The sequence below is a fragment of the Bos indicus genome, chromosome 14 (assembly GCF_029378745.1).
Source record: "Bos indicus isolate NIAB-ARS_2022 breed Sahiwal x Tharparkar chromosome 14, NIAB-ARS_B.indTharparkar_mat_pri_1.0, whole genome shotgun sequence".
Lineage (NCBI taxonomy): Eukaryota > Metazoa > Chordata > Mammalia > Artiodactyla > Bovidae > Bos > Bos indicus.
Window position 1 is genome coordinate 41,192,176 of NC_091773.1, and position 17,786 is coordinate 41,209,961.

Genomic DNA, 17,786 nt, shown 5'->3' on the forward strand with positions numbered 1-17,786 from the left:
ACCATCTGAGCTACCAGGGACACAAGATTAGGCTCATTAAATATTTGTGGAACTAGTCCATTGACATGTGTCCTGATTTTCAACTGAAACAGACATTAACACTTTCTTGAACACCTGCTCATCATATTACCCTGAAAGTAAAAATGCACATTCAAAATTAGGGACATCCTGGAAAAAGGTCTATGGTTTCCACATTTTGTTTTAACAGTTTAAAATTTAAGTCCCTATTTGCTCAATGTTTGAAATCAATTTGAACATGCACATAGTAAAACTCCATCAATAAATTCCAAAAACTCTACTTCCAGTCTTTGCACAGTGGGTGAATGGTTTCCATACTCTTCTGTTATACGTTAGTGGATGGGCTAAAGATAGAGTCATGCTATTAACTTTGACTAGCCAGACTTATGGTAACTTAAGCCCACAGTTAAAAAGCATTTGTACTTTGTGCGTGGGTGTGTATATATGTGTGCACATGCAAAGGAATTGTGCCCACTTACAACTGCACATGCAATTCAAGTTCTGTGATTTCAATATGAGTTATAGGAGTATGACACTATAAGAATATTTATGGCTAACAGCTTTGGATGATTTTTTTTTTATGCCAAGACATGTTTGCTTGTTCAAATTCCTTTCCAGTGAAGAATAAGATTATAAACGTAAAGGCAGGGAAATGGAACTCATGATGAAATAAGGTTAGAGAAAGAAACTTAGAGAAAAATTGGCATTAGTTCTTTCTGAAGCTAGAGTTTTGTGTTTATTTAATCATTAACATAGAAAAAAAGAAGTGAAGATTTTAGACAATAATTGGATCAATTGGGAATTTTACAAAATTATTTAAGACAATTATCAGCCGTTTTATCTGTTTTTATATTTCTGCCTGATTTATCAGATTTGACATTCATTATTTACCATAATTTTAAAATTTAAGCTCTGGCCTATATATCTCTTGCCTCAGAGACAGCCTGCACCAATATGCTAAAAAGAAATGATCAAAAATGGATAACTTTAAAAGTAAAAGAATTCTAAAGACTCTATTTTTATTTTTATTTTTTTATTTTTTTGGGGAAGGAACAGCATTTCATTTTACTCTTGGTTCCACATTTCAAAAATTACACTGTCTGCATTTTGAATTAAGTGAAAGAGTTAAGAAAGGTCACTTTTTCTCCTTTGTATCTCAAAAATAAATGAACTTTGACTAAGTTTCAGATGCAAAACAAGAGGTCCACCACAGGCATTAATTTTAACAAAGTTATTTAAGATTCCCCCTTTCTTAAAGTGCTCCAGGAATTAGATGGGTGACTATGGGCTAACACCATCTTTATCAAGTATTGGCAAAGGTTATAGCTGGGAAAGCCTTTGCTTATTGAATGGAAGAGGAGGTATCACAGAATTGAGTAACTGATAAAACTTCAATCTTGAATTAGGTTAGGTCTTGATCTGCTTCCAGCTAGTTGATCTCTTGAAATATGTGGGCTGTGCAGTAAGTTTTTGGTTGCTGTATGATTTTCTTCTTGCTTCTAAATTTCACATATTCTCAATTTGTTTTACAGGTCAACCTTTTTTCTTTGGACTAAACCAATGTGGATAAGGGAGCCCAAAAGGGAATTAATCAGTTTTGGTGCATATTTTGAAGACATCGTCACAGAACATATTGCTCTGAAGTTAGGGTTAAAGTGATACTTTGCATTAGGATAATGTGGAGGACAACATTCTCTCAGGAGAAAGTAAGCATTCTAAGCTTTCCTCTCCTAGGCATCTTCCCTCAGGCACTGAGACTGCAGCCATCCAATTCATGGGGACAGGCAGAAAGAGACTTCAAAAGTCAAATATATTTCCACAGCTAATTTTTAGCAAGTCTGGCAATGAGATCTTTCCATTCTTCTCTCTTCTTTGTGATGTATGTAGGAGTGAGTAGCTGCGGTAGTGATTGTGGCTGTTGTCTAAAGAAGTTCTGACACAAGGCCTCAGTGTTACAGATCACATACATCCCACAGTCATAGCTGTTTTGTTGAGCAGGGGCTTTCTCTTCCACAAAGGCCAGTTTGTTTCCTTTTCTGCCTAAGAAAGCCTCTAGTTTCTCTGCTACCTGTTTTGCATGGAATGAGTTACTACTACCGTAAGAATCATAATGAAAAAAGCCATTTTTATCTTGCAGATATACCAACAAGCTCCAGTGGGTTCCCCCAGCTGTGTGGTTGGAATTATCATTGATGGCTAAAAATATAACTCTCTTATTGGGGAGGTCCAAGGGTTCAAGGAACATGGCGATTTCTGCTGGGTTGCCAGTGCACTTGATGAACTGAGTAACTTCGGGGCTGATGAAACAGACGTGGTCAGAGCAGTCATGAAATTGACTGTTGGCAAAGTACTCAAAGGCAAACCCAATAACATGGTCATTGAGCCAGCTTGGAGGATCCAGTAGTGAGACGTCTGATTGCTGCAGTAGACTGTCCATGTAACTCAAGACTACTGGGTCCATCTTGTACTGACCAGGGCTGCTCAGAAATTCCAGAAGCTGCTTCGGGCCTCACCACCCCTACCAGCCTCCAAGCAGCTCTGTACTGGCCGGAAAAGCCAAGACTCTATTTTTAAAAAAGACTTTTATTTAACCCAGATGTCATCAAAATATCTCATGTACTAATAGTTCATACTAAAAGTGGTGTTCTTAGTGGCTCAGCCATAAAGAATCTGCCTGCAATGCAGGAGCCATAGGAGACCCTGGTTTGATCCCTAGGTCTGGAAGATCACCTGGAGGAGGCATAGCAACCCACTCTGGTATTTTTGCCTGGAGAATCCCATTGGCAGAAGAGCCCAAGTCCATAGGGTCGCAAAGAGATGGACATGACTGAAGCAACTTAGCATACAATTGTATTAAAAGTATAAATAATATCTACAAAGGGTAGTGAAACTAAACATATTTGGTAAAATGTAGGGTTGGTATCAAGTAATTATAGAAAGCTACTAAAGCAAAATCTGAATGTTGAGTCCTTGAATGCAGAGATTTTTATCTGTTCACTCATGTATTCCAAGAATCTAGAACAATGTTTGGTCAAAATAGTACTCAGTAAAGGATTATTGTGCAAGTTCCACACAGAATTAGTGTTAAAGGTACCTGACCATTAGCTATTGCAGCAATATTGAAAATCTATATATTCTTATTTATTTCTATAAGTAGATCATCTTTTTAATTCCCCTAAGCTGACAATAAAATTTATGAAGCAATGATTTGCTTCTCTCCTCTTCTTGCTTCCATAATTTCCATTGCATATAAAAAATACTTCATCAGTGTGAAAAGGCTGTAGAAATTTTAGCAGATATTCTTCAGAACAACACTTCCTAACTGTAATTTCTGTACTGATGGAAATATTCTATAAGCTACTTTGTCCAAGACTATGATCACCAGCCATATGTGACTGCCTAGTACTTGAAATATGCTAGTGCAACTGAGAAAGTATATTGTTAGCATCACTAAATTAAAAATAAATTTGGAGTATATTTGCTTAACAACACTGTGTTTGTTTCTATTGCATAGCAAAGTGAATCAGCCATACATATACATACATCTGTTTTCTGGATTTCCTTACCATTTGGGTCACTACAGTGTACTCAGTTCCCTGTGCTATATACAGTAGCTTCTCGTTAATTATCTATTTTATACATAGTATCAGTGGTATATATATGGCAGTCCCAATCTCCCAATTCAACCTGCTCCTCCCCTTTGGTATCTATACATTTGTTCTCCACACTGCGTCTCTGTTTCTGCTTTGTAAATAAGATCACTTATACCAATTTTTTCAGATTCCATATATATATATATGCATTAATATACAGTATTTGCTTTTCTTTTTCTGACTTGCTCCAGTCTATGTGACAGACTCTAGGTCCATTCACATCTCTACAAATAACCCAATTTCATTTCTTTTTATGGCTTCCTCTATAATGAATAGTCGGAGAAGGCAATGGCAGCCCACTCCAGTACTCTTGCCTGGAAAATCCCATGGACGGAGGAGCCTGGTACGTTGCCGTCCGTGGGGTTGCTGGGAGTCGGACACGACTGAGCGGCTTCACTTTCACTTTTCACTTTCATGCATTGGAGAAGGAAATGGCAACCCACTCCAGTGTTCTTGCCTGGAGAATCCCAGGGACGGGGGAGCCTGGGGGGTTGCCGTCTGTGGGGTCACACAGAGTCAGACACGACTGAAGTGACTCAGCAGCAGCAGCATAATGAATACTATGAAGGTTCCTTTAAAAACTAAAAACAGAACTACCACATGACCCTGCAATTCCACTACTAGTCCCATACCCAGAGAAAACTAAAATTCAAAAAGACTCATATGCCCAAATGTTCATTGCAGCTCTATTTAAAGTGGCCAGGACAAGGAAATATCTTAAATAGATAAAGAAAATGCAGTACATAATATAATTAACTTAAATTAATTTTAATTTAAATAATGTGTCTGAGTTTATAGTATCAGATAGCTCAGCTCTAAATAAATACCCTGAGAAAGATAAGTTGACTTCACTGCTTGTGTTTTTGAAATCCGGTAAATGGGTTGCATGCATGTTAAGTCTCTTCAGTCATGTCTGACTCTTTGCAACCCTATGGACTGTAGTCCACCAGGCTCCTCTGTTGGTGCAACTCTCCAGGCAAGAATACTGGGGTGGGTAGTCATGTCCTCCTCCGTAAAGGTATTATCTTTCTCTTATCTTTTCATTCTTCCTAGATAGATACAAAGAAGATAATTTATACAAAATATTTTTATACAGTGTTTCAGGAAGGTAAGGTTTTCTTCATAACCACTGCTCTCAACACTTCACTCTACTGATATCCTGCAAAAGTATGCTAATTAAATTAAAAGAGATTTAAATATTTAGGCAGAAGTACTAATGGACTCATAACAGCCAGGTATACCATTGCATGTATTATAACTTTTCAAATAGATTTTGGTTATTGAAAACACCAACACTCTTGTTATTTTTTAGTCTCTAAAATCCTCGATTCTTCAAAAATAGCCATAATAAGTAATTACTTCAGTAACTTATATACCAGCCTTTTTCTTATTTAATGGAAAGTTTGGCTCTAGAAAAGAGAATCACAAAAGGTTTAAAAAGAAGGAAAGACCTGCTTTTATTTTTAATGTTCTGTCAATCCTGTTATGTCATACTTATCACTCTGTTCTTATGAGGAACTTTATGACAGTCATTGCCACAGATGATCACAGTTTTAGAGCAAAAGAAAATTGTAATAAGAAAATAGGATTTGTTACAAACAAACTGCCAGTTTTCATTGGACAGATTTAATTATTAGCAGTCACAATAAATAGAATGCATTGTTGAACATTATTGGCTAGTTTCTCCTAGAATTTCATTCACTGGATGGCAAGAATATCATCTTGGACAGAGAAGCTTAAACACTTTTACCTCTATAAGCACAATGCACTGCCAAGAACACTAGGGTAACTTTCTGTTTTTATTAGCCTGGCTTCTCTAACAGGTCCCCATAAATTCTATGCCTTTCCAGGGCCACAAAGAACTGGGAAAGAGATTACTTGCCGAGTTACTGTATCTTTATGCAGACTTTCATGGAGCAGTTAGATGATGATTCCTGAACTGGGCCCACAGTGTAACAACAGCAGAGATGATATTATAGTCAATTTACTATCCAGCTTATAGCCATCAGTAAATTGGACCTATTTTCTGGGGATAAACCTGATTACTTTGAAAGACAACTAAGAATTTTTCCCTCTCATGTGTGGGATTTCTTTGTATTTTGAAGAGATTTGTGGTTGCTTCTAGTGTAAGCAATATTTCTTACATATACATTCAAATGGTTTTTCTGTATTTTTTTGAACATGACATGTTAACAACTGCTACAGAAGCAAAGAACCACAGTTCCAGACACTGGAACTGTTTCACCTACTGTTTTTTAGTGTTTGATTATGTAATAAAGACTATAAATAATTCTAATATATAAGGCCAGACTTAATGACATTCCTTCCCATTTTCTTTTAGAAAAACCCTTTGCAAGCATCCCTAAATTACATTTTTAGCTATTTTCAGGGTGGTGGGGTGGTGATTGCTTTTCATGTTGTTAAGTGGAAGTCAGAACATTTCTTTTCCTTACAAAATTTGGTCCTTACATTGTTTCTTGGCTTTTGAAGAACCAAAGAAATTCTAAATTAAAGATACTAAAGTCCTTTGGGACTGAGGATGGAATGAGAAACTTGAGGGGAAAGAAAAGGGAAAGGAAGAGGAGAGAAAGGAAAAAATATCAGATGGGTGCATTGTGTATGCTTCATAGAATAATTCTGAGTTACTTTAAAAATATAATTGCATTCATCTAAAACATGGCATTATTAGCTCAAAGATCTAGATGACTTGATTTATTTTGTGGCTTGCATTTCAGTGGTTAGGGGAAAAAAAAAAGAAGAAGAAGAAGCATTACCAGTGAATCGAGAATTTTAAAAAATCTATAACCTTATATCAGAAATATAGATATAAGAAAGTCATACTCACCATTTTTTTCTCTTCTAATTCCCACAAGACTTAACAGGAGTGTAATATGTCACCTACTGTGCCACAAAAATAAGTTTCTAACATGGTCCATATTTTTTCCACCCTATCTAAGAATGTTCTCTGTCTCTCTCTTTCTGGTGTGGAATTAATCTCATCAATATTACAACAAAAAGGTAAAGAGAACTCAGGCTGCAATTCTACTGCCGGTTTATACAACAAATAGGCGTTTTCTTAGTGTTGTCAGAAGATTCCTGATTTGATTTCCTACTCTGGGAAACTTGATATGGTTGAGACTAAGAAGAAACTGTTATGGAAGACAAAGATTTCTTAAAAATAAGTATTTGAAAATTTGTTTTCTGTATATATCATTTTACTGTCCTTTCCCATCCCATTAAAGATCCAGAAGAGTCTTTCCTGTAAACAGAAGAAGAATAGGCTGTGGTGTTAGAGACTGAACATTTTAGATTTGGAACAAAAATATAGACAGATAGTAAGGAAAACAGGGAAAAGTTTTGTTTCCTGGTGAAATTTAAACAATCAAAAATAGGAAAAAGAAACACAATGCCTTGCTATATGGCTTGAGTGAAAGATGAATATTTGTCCTGGTAGAGCTGAAATGTTTTTTTTTTTGAACATCATTTCCTGTATCTTTGACAACAACCTTACTTCCTTAGTCCCCACTTAACTTTCTTGCACTCCCTTTTTATTAAAAAATATATATATCACTGATATATAATTGCTTTACAATATCGTGTTAGTTTCTACTGTATAATGAAGTGAGCCAGCTATAACACTTCTCTCTAAGCCTCCCTCCTCTCTCCCCAGTCCCACCCTCTAGGTCATCACAGAGGAGGGAGCTGAGCTCCCCTGTGTATATAGTAGCTTCCTGCTAGCTAGCTATTTTACACATGGTAGTGTATATATGTCAGTCAGTTCAGTTCAGTTCAGTCGCTCAGTCACATCCAACTCTTTGCGACCCCATGAATCGCAGCACGCCAGGCCTCCCTGTCCATCACCAACTCCTGGAGTTCACTCAGACTCACGTCCATCGAGTCAGTGATGCCATCCAGCCATCTCATCCTCTGTCATTCCCTTCTCCTCCTGCCCCCAATGCCTCCCAGCATCAGAGTCTTTTCCAATGAGTCAACTCTTCGCATGAGGTGGCCAAAGTACTGGAGTTTCACCTTTAGCATCATTCCTTCCAAAGAACACCCAGGGCTGATCTCCTTCAGAATGGACTGGTTGGGTCTCCTTGCAGTCCAAGGGACTCTCAAGAGTCTTCTCCAACACCACAGTTCAAAAGCATCAATTCTTTGGCATTCAGCTTTCTTCACAGTCTAACTCTTACATCCATACATGACCACTGGAAAAACCATAGCCTTGACTAGACGGACCTTTGTTGGCAAAGTAACGTCTCTGCTTTTCAATATGCTATCTAGGTTGGTCATAACTTTTCTTCCAAGGAGTAAGCGTCTTCCAATTTCATGGTTGTAGTCACCATCTGCAGTGATATATGTCAGTACTACTCTTCAATTCATCTCAACCTCCTCTTCCCCCAGCCCCGTGTTCACGTATCAGTTCTCTGCATCTTTCTTCTTGCCCTGCAGACAGGTTTATCTGTACCATTTTTCTAGATTCCATACATATGTGTTAATATATAAAATTTGTTTTCTCTTGTACCTCCTTCTTCCTTCCCTTTCCTCTGCCTCTGCTTTTCTCTTCTAGGTCTCCTCATGGCTATAAATCATACCAATTTCAGATTTTTCTGTAATCATTCTTCACGTTGGAACTTCTGATTGAACTGGATGAAGCTTTATCAGACCTGCACCACTTAGGATCTTTCTCCTTCATCTTTCTCTTATTCCCCCTCTCCTTCCACAGTTGTAGTGATGCTGTCCTGGTCTGACCCTTTCTCTTTCAGAGATGTTTCCCTTGTTAATATCTTGCCCTTATTGGTATCCACTTCCCACAGATCCCAAACAGATAATCAGAAAGTTTTGCTTTTTGCTCCTTTTTTAAGAATGCTTATTAATTTATATTATCATTAAGTAAATTTGGTGGCTTTCCATCTTCCTTATGCTTTAAAATAATTTATATAGCATGAGAAACAAATACTTGAAAACCTTTGGGATTTGTGAATTTTGTTGATCATCATTTGAGCATCCATTTTCCTTCCTTCTATTGTTACATGGGTTTGAAAATTTCACATTTTTTGAATCAATTTTGAAGGTTTATATTTAGCTAGGAAATCACTTATTTCTTCAAGATTGTTCACACTATTTTTATTTCACAATTTATTATTTTCAAAAATCTACAGTTACAGGACCCTTCTTTCATATCTTGCATTTGTGCACATTGGTTTTTGAGTTTAAACTGTAATACACTTTGTTTTTAATGCTTAAAAATTACTTTCACTTATTTTTTTCTTTTATTTTTAATTGGAAGGTAATAGCTTTACAATGTTGTGTTAGTTTCTGCTATACAACAACTTGAATCAGCTGTAAGTATAAATATATCTCTCCCTCTTGAGCCTCCTTCCCACTTCCCCGTTCCACCCCTCTAGGTCATCAGAGAACACCAGACTGAGCTAACTGTGTTTTATACAGCAACTTTTCACTACCTGTCTAATTTACACATGATGATATATGCATTTCAATGCTACTCTCTCAATTCATCCCACCCTTTCCTTCCTCCACTGTGTCCACGAGTCTGTTCTTTGCATCTGTATTCCTATTTCTTCCCTGCAAATTGGTTCATCAGTACTATTTTTCTAAATTCCATATATATGCATTAATATACAAAATTTGTTTTTCTCTTTCTGACTTACTTCACTCTGTATATCAGGTTCTAGGTTCATCCACCTCACTTCTAAATTTACTTTTGTCTTTCTGCATTTTTTTCTTTTATTTACTTTTTTATTTTTTCACAGCGTATATATTGTTTTATTTATATGATTTACATGTATTAAATACAGACTGCATATCTTTGATTAGCTATTTCTTTTAACAATGTCCAAGTAAGATTTATTTCAGGTGTGCATGACTGGTTCAATTTTCTTTTTTCTATTTATAGTTTTTTGATATGTTTTGGAGGAAAATTGCTTTACAATGTTGTGTTGGTTTCTACGTACTCTGAGAAAGCCACAATTATAAAAAACACATATATCCCAATGTTCATTGTGGAACTATTTACAAAAGCTAGGACATGGAAGCGATCTAGATGTCCGCTGACAGATGAATGGATAAAGAGTATACAGTACATATATACAATGGAATATTGCTCAGCAATAAAAAAAATGAATTTGAGTCAGTTCTAGTGAGGTAGATGAACCTAGAACCTGTTATACAGAGTGAAGTAAGTCAGAAAAAGTTATTGTATATTTTCTTAGTTTTTAAACATTTTATTTTATATTGGAGTGTAGACGACCAACAATGTTGACATAGCAAAGGACTCAGCCATGCATGTACATGGACTCATTTTCCCCCAAACTGCCTTCCCATCCAGGTTGCCACGTAACACTGAGCAAAGTTCCGTGTGCTGTACAGTAGGACCTTGTTGATTATCCATTTTAAATATAACAGTGGGGATGAACAGGAAAAAAAGGATAGTTAGGGAGTTTAGGATCAACAGGTACACACCTTTATCTTTCTGGTTTTTTAATGTTGCCTTTATTTCTGTAGTATTATGTAAAAAGGTGGGGCTTCCCTGGTGGCTCAGCAGTAAAGAATCTGCCTGCAATGCAGGAGCCACAGGTTTTATCCCTGGGTCAGGAAGATCTCCTGGAGGAGGGCATGGCACCCCACTCCAGTATTCTTGCCTGGAAAATTCCATGGACAGAGGAGCCTGACAGGCTTACACTCCACAGGGTCACAAAGAGTCGGACACAACTGAAGTGGCAGCACAGCACAGCATGTATAAAGGTAAAGCTGTGAGATAATATGAACTATGATTTCTGCTTCAGAACAGAAGAGAGCAGATGATTCCCACCCTAAATATTGGAAAAAACAAAATTAGAAGAATGAATCCATCCTAGGAGGAATTTTAGGTCCAAATTCGAGGGAAAATACAAAGGATGGGGAAAAAGTTTTAAGAGATAAAACCAGAATTCAGAAATTTGACCAAAACACATCAGCTTTTGATCACTTATATTCAACAACAGTTACTATTTCACAAGATTTTGTGCTCAAGCCCACCAGGCTCCTCTGTCCATGGGATTTTTCAGGCAAAAATAGTAGAGTGGGTTTCCATTTCCTCCTTCAGGTGTTCTTCCCAACCCAGACATGGAACCTAGGTCTCTTGCATTGGCAGGCAAATTCTTTACCACTGAGCCACTTGAGAAACCCATTTCACAAAATTTATGTAGTAATATAGTGAGATATATGAATCCTGTTTAAAAACTTGAATTCTTGTTAGTTCATATAACTAATAACATCATTTAACATGTCTTAAATTCATTATCATGATCTAAAATTTATTTAGCTCATTTAACCAGTCTTAGAAAACAACATTATTTCACTTATTCTTGGGATCTAATGGTAAATTGTTATTTTATTTGTCCTGTGCTTTTGCTAGTAAAATCTATATGACTTATATGGGAAGATTTGAGAAAAGTAAATGAACTGGAAAATGTATTGTGCTTATCTGCTAGTATTTTATAATCCAACAGAATGCATATTTAATGCTACAACAATTTTATTATAAAGGAATTTATTTCCTTGGTGTTTGTTCCACAAATAGGCTTATTTTTGAAATACAATTTCTGTAGCAATGTAAGGAGGCTAATGCTGACATTCATATGATAAAGACAGAGACATCTTATCACTATTTTGGTTTCTGTATCAAAAAAGTAGGAATGGAAATAATTATTCAAGAGCAACAGCTCACCCTTAGCTGGCCTGTGTATCAAGCTGACTGAAACTTTTGAAGCTATTTCAGACTGAGTCACACTGGGAGATTCTTTGAATTTCCTTGCCCTCCTGGATGCTGCTTTCCTTTCATTTCATTTTTGGTTCTTTATCTGTGCATTTTAATCCATTTGTGAATATTCTCATGTTCTCTTTGTGTAGGCTAGCTGCTCCCTCTGTCTCTCTCTTTAAGCAAATAAATGAGTTGGCTCATAAATTTCATTCTTGGTTAGCCCATATTTTCATCAGTCCTGCTGCACAAAATATATATTAAGGAAGATTTACATTTTGAAATTTTGTTCAGCAATTTTATTGTTTCAGATACGATTTATCAAGTGGACAAGGATGTGTTGGGTGTGACAATGCTGTGAGGTGGGAGGTTTTTGAGTAAATAGACAAGGGGTGGATTCTCTGCTCTCTCACCTTCTAGTTCTGTGCCCTACAGCAAGTCAAAGTATTTAAAATTCACTTTCTAAATATGAGAGAGATTTTAATGACACATTATTTATGGATTTGCTTTGAGAATTAAGACAGAATATAGATAAAGCACTAGCACATCCTGCCTAAAGCAGACAGTTCTCAATTCATTGCAATTATTATTGCTATTAATACTCATATTGTTCAAATGAAATAACAGGTTAATATATGTCAAGTAATTTATCAAAGTTTACACAACTGATCTGAGATTTTTGCCAAGTATGAATCTCTCTCAGTCTTGGGGAAATAGGACCCCACCCTCTCCCTAGAAAAGGGAACAGCAACCCACTTCAGTATTCTTGCCTGGAGAATGCCATGGACAGAGGAGCCTGATAGGGTACAGTCCATGGGGTCACAAAGAGTCAGACACGACTGAGCAGCTAACACTTTCACTTTTTCCCTAAAACCTCACAGTAATTTATGGATGAGCAGCATAAAGAAAGTGGCATATACAGAGACTGGCATATAGTGCAGTCATGATGTGAGTTCTCCAAACATGGGTTTCTATGAAGAAAGCATTTATTAATGTTTGCACTTGTATGTATACATTTGGAGATAGGAATTAGACATGTCATAGCTCTGAAAACAATATATAAGAATTATTACAAATACTGGATAGACATATAAGATAAGATCTGAAAAATACTCAGTGGATTTGTGAATTGCAAGCTTACGGGTAACCTTAGTGAAAGTATCTTCAATATAATAGCCCACAAGCACATTGAAGTAAGTTCAGTTATCAGTGAGAGGTGAAGAAGTAAGGGCTGGCAGTATTCAAAACAAGCTTCATGGTGATGAGAAGGAGAGACTAATTTGAGAAAAGTAAATGCACTATTCATAATAGTGGTATGTGCAGATGTCTCCTATTCAGAAAACACAATGGACTAGTTAAGTGTGTCTATTGCTGTGGAAAAGTGATTCTTTACAGAAACAACGCAGATTCTTCCTGATAGCTACCCATAAGGCTTGCCAAATTAAGGATTAAAAATTAGAGAGAGATCCTATCTTTACTTTGGTATTTAGAATGTCCATCTGTCAGCACACACTCTTAATTCTGAAGATGAGACTCAAAAGAGGGCTTAGCCAGTGCAAAGCTTCTGCAAATGTGCACCCCTACTCCCATTTTTGTTTTTGTTTTTGCTTCTAAATTTCTTTTTCACCACAATCAGTGAAATATTTTAGGGCTCCCCAGGTGGCACTAGTGGTAAAGAACCCGCCTCCAAAACCGGGAGACATAAGAGACACAGGTTTGATCCCTGGGTCAGAAGATTCCCTGGAGGAGGAAATGGCAACCCATTCCAGTATCCTTGCCTGGGGAACCCCATGGACAGAGAAACCTGGGGGCTACAGTCCATAGGGTCACACACAGTCAGACACAACTGAAGTGACTTAGCATAAGAAATTATTTTAGCATATGCTTTTAATATGGTTTTTTATATGGTTTTTTTAATATGGTTTAATATAGGTTTTTTTTCCTTCATCTTTTTTAAAAATTTATTTTTAATTGGAGGATAATCGCTTTCCAATGTTGTGGCTGATTCACATTGTGCCATTTTTTAAAATCCATTTTCGGGATTTCACTGGTGGTTCAGTGGCTAAAACTCCTAATACAAGAGGCCTGGGTTCAATTCCTGGACAGAGAACTAGATGCTTCATGACACGACTAAGAGCTCACATGCCACAACCTAAGATTCCATGTACCACAACTAAAAAAGATCCCATATATCACAACTAAAAAAAATAAATTCTGCATGCCACAACAAAGATGCCACATTTGTGGCAGCAAAGATCCTTTGTGCCACAGCTAAGACCTGGTGAAGCCAAATAAATAAATAAATCTTTAAAAAAGTAAAAATCAATTTTATAATTAATTGTGTCATAGCAATAAAAAGTAAGATACTTTTCTATACAATGTATGAATTGCATACAAATTTATAACTGTAAAAGAATTTAATTGGAGGGTAATTGCTTTACTATATTCTGCTGGTTTCTGCCATACAATAACATGAAAAAAATTATAATTTATGATTTAAATGAATTATGCTTTCTTTTCCCATTGAAGACATTATGATACTTAAGTGATTTAGTTTAAATATTCTGACCTACATACCAGTAACTTTTTTTAATAAGTGAGATAAAGTATTTATGCTAACTCTATTTTCTTTAACCATTTGTTCTTTTACAAAGTCTGCATTTTACTCCTGCTGAAAGTGATATATTTAGATAGGACGCCCAGGCAACCGAGGAACACTGGGAAGAGTCTAACACTGAGAACCAGAAAAAGGAAACTTGATCAAATAACTTACAAAAAAACTGTTTATATTACTGAAAAACATGTCTTGATGTTGTGGGGGAAATGAATTAGTTGATATCCTACTTTTTATTGCTATGACACCAAATTTATTTTGAATTTTTTATTAACCTGATTTGGTTTCATATCTGGTAGAAGAGTCATTTACTACACAAGATGACATTAGAAAAAGGTTATATTTTCTCCCAACTTACCGTCAGTGATTACAACTTCTGCTTATATCCTTATCAGTTTGTATGGGGATAGTCCCCCTGGGGCCTTGGAGTGCACTATAAATCTCTCTAAAGTATAATTTCACTCTTGGTATAACTCAATGATTTCATTCAAATCACTGTGAATGAGATACAGGACCAAACCCCAAGTAACTAGTGGTAAGTCAATACAGAAAAATGGGAAGGGGAAAAAAAAAACCCAAAAAACAATATTCTTACTCTTATTCCCAACCCTTTGATAATGCTAAATTATTTCTTGAGTAAATAGTTCTAATTGAATTAGGACTCCATGCACCCTCTATTGGGCTTCCCTGTGGCTCAGATGGTAAAGAATCTGCCTGCAATGCAGGATACCCGGGTTTGCTCCCTGGGTCGGTAAGATCCCCTGGAGAAGGAAATGGCAACCCCCTCCAGTATTTTTACCTGGAGAATTCCATGAACTGAGGAGCCAGAAGGGCTACAGTACATAGAGTTGCAAAGAGTCTGCACTCGTTATTGAAAATTCTGTTAAAAAATGTAACAATTTCCAAAATTTTCTACATATCTGATCAACTTGCAGGGTTCTGTTCTTCCAGATAGAGAAGAATATTTTCCAGTTTTCAAAGAACTGTTTCCATTTTTGCCTAGTCTAAAATAGTCTCTTCTGGTGATCATTCAAGGGTTTTTCTCTTGCAGTTTTACTTTGTCAGAGGATGTTGCATACTAGGAAAAGCATCATATCCTCCAGGTGTAGTGGTCTGGTACGGTGGTCATGCTGTGCCTCAAGTCCCTAGGGTGGCTTCCAGTGACCTACAAGCTTGCCTCGGTCAACTGGATCCTCTTTGCTTAATGAGACCTTAATTTGTCTCTCCCTCATTCTCCCAGTCCTTTGAGAATGACTCTGACATCAGGTTTGTTTGTTTGCTTTTTAAAAAATTTTCTTTTTGTTTCTCTCCGTGGCCCTCCTCACAATGAAGCAGCACTTGCTGTTGCAGAATTTAGCACTTATGGATTTCCGATGTTGTGCAAGTAGGCGTAGAAAATAGGCAACTCTCACAGATGTAAAAAAAACAAACTTATGGTTACCAAAGGGGAAAGTGGGGGTAGACAGGGATAAATAGGGATATTGGGATTTACATATACCCACTACAAAATAGATAACTAATAAGGACCTACTGTATAGCACAGGGAGCTCAGAATTCTGTAATGACTTACATGGGAAAAGAACCTTAAAAAAAGTGGATATATGTGTTGTATAACTGACTCACTTTGCTGTATACCGGAAACTAAAAGCATTGTAAATCAACTGTACTCCAATAAATTGTTTTAAAGGATAAAAAATGTATAGAACATCAAAATAAATGTTTAAAAATAAACAGCATGGCAGTGCACAGAAAGACAGTTGAGTGGGTCTGCCTGGCTGTCACATAAATGTCAACACTAACTTTGGGTCCTAAAGTAAGTGTTTTTGATATTGTCACAAAAAAAAATAGAAAACTGACTCAGTCTACAAATTTAGTTGCCTATCTCGGTCATTTCTGTGGCTTCCTAGTTACCACTAATGATAAAGAACTCACCTGCCAATACAGGAGACACAAGAGATGTTGGTTTGATTCTTGGATGGGGAAGATCCCCTGGAGGTGGGCATGGCAAGCAACTCCAGTATTCTTGCCTGGGAAATCCCATGGACAGAAGAACCCGGCAGGATACAATCCACTGAATGGACTTAGCACACACAAATGCTTGGCCATTTCTACTCCTTAGCAATGGTTCTATGGTGGACACAAAGGAGTTCTCTAAAGTGTTTATGATTCTTTAGGTTGACTCTAGGATTCCCATGTTTGGATAATTTTGCCATCACTCCTTTCAATATCAATCTAAGGTTGAGAAGTGGGGTCCACAGGAATGAAGACCCCTGCATCCCATCTCTTCTCCTTCTCAACTTCTTTCTCTCCTTCTTCCCTGCCCCTTTACTCCATGATCTGTTCTACTATTTTTCTTGTTATGTTGATATATAATTCCCCCTCCTCCTCCATCTTGAATATTCTTCCTCAATACTTCCTATCTCTTTAAAGACCGGCTTTCATCACTATGATTCTCAAATTAAGTAAGTTTAGCTGTGCTGGTACATGAAGACAAAAGGAAATGATTTGGTTTCATTGGTACTGAGTTTAAAGTAGTATTTTTTGGGGGGATGAAAGAATTGTTCTATTTCTGAAATTGACTCAAGACTATATAAAAGTAGAGGGTATTTTGTAACTCATTTTTCTTTCATTCAGATTCATTTTTTAATAAAAATCTGTTTTTATCATTATTGCTATCAACTCATGAACTATTGATGTTATTTCAATCATTTCTTGAGAACTTTATTTTCATGTTTCTGTAAAAGTTCTGTAAAAGAACTATAAAAGTTCATAAAGAAATATCATTGTCTTTAAAACTAAAGAGTTAATTTGCATTTAGATAATTCCACTTGTTTTCTATATCTCTAAGCTGTCTTATTTTCTAATATTTGTATTTTATATTTCTTTCTGGAGATTATTGGTGAATTTCTAGTTTCAAACATGCCGGTTTATTTTTACTCAAAATAGGGCCAAGCCTTTTTGCAAATCATCCACGAAGGTTCTTCTATGTTGCAAAATGATTCCTTTGATTATAACTACACCACAATCTCATTTATTGTTTATATTTCTTGAATTTATAACTTTAAGTTTCCAGGGCTCAGGTCTTGAACCTATTATTATCCTCCCTGCTCAAGTACATGCTTTTGGTGATCTCACCCTGCTGCTGCTGCTGCTGCTGCTGCTGCTGCTAAATCGCTTCAGTCGTGTCCGACTCTGTGCGACCCCAGAGACGGCAGCCCTCAAGGCTCCCCCGTCCTTGGGATTCTCCAGGCAAGAACACTGGAGTGGGTTGCCATTTCCTTCTCCAATGCATGAAAGTGAGAAGGGAAAGTGAAGTCGCTCAGTCGTGTCTGACTCTTAGCGACCCCATGGACTGCAGCCCACCAGGCTCCTCTGTCCATGGGATTTTCCAGGCAAGAGTACTGGAGTGGGGTGCCATTGGCTTCTCCGTGATCTCACTTTAGAAGGAGGGAAAGGGCAAAAGTCGGTTTTGGACACGTTACATCTGTGATAATAGTACTCATTAATTATAAGTGTTAAAAGAGTAACAGGAGAGAAGTTTAGGAAAGAAGTCAGTAATATAGAATTTATTAGTGCAACAAATTATACTATTATAATAAATAAATAATATAGAACAATATAGAATTTATGCTTAATAGTATTTAAGCATAAATGATCTCACCCTACTTATGCTTAAACACTATTAAGCATAAATTCTATATTATTTATTTATTATAATAGTATAATTTGTTGCACTAATAAA

The 17,786-nt window shown here is 36.6% G+C and overlaps 1 protein-coding gene across 1 annotated transcript; it reads right to left on the reverse strand.

The window, feature by feature from the left end:
* Positions 1-1,044: 1,044 nt before the first annotated feature.
* Positions 1,045-2,568, reverse strand: LOC109568642 (sentrin-specific protease 8-like). Its single transcript, XM_019974056.2, has one exon. The coding sequence runs from the start codon at positions 2,477-2,479 to the stop codon at positions 1,841-1,843; it is 639 nt and encodes a 212-aa protein (XP_019829615.1). The 5' UTR covers positions 2,480-2,568; the 3' UTR covers positions 1,045-1,840.
* Positions 2,569-17,786: the final 15,218 nt, after the last annotated feature.

What these genes read in the sequence shown, in the direction of transcription:
- LOC109568642 (XM_019974056.2), bottom strand. Translation starts at nt 2,479, where the DNA reads ATGGACCCAGTAGTCTTGAGTTACATGGACAGTCTACTGCAGCAATCA.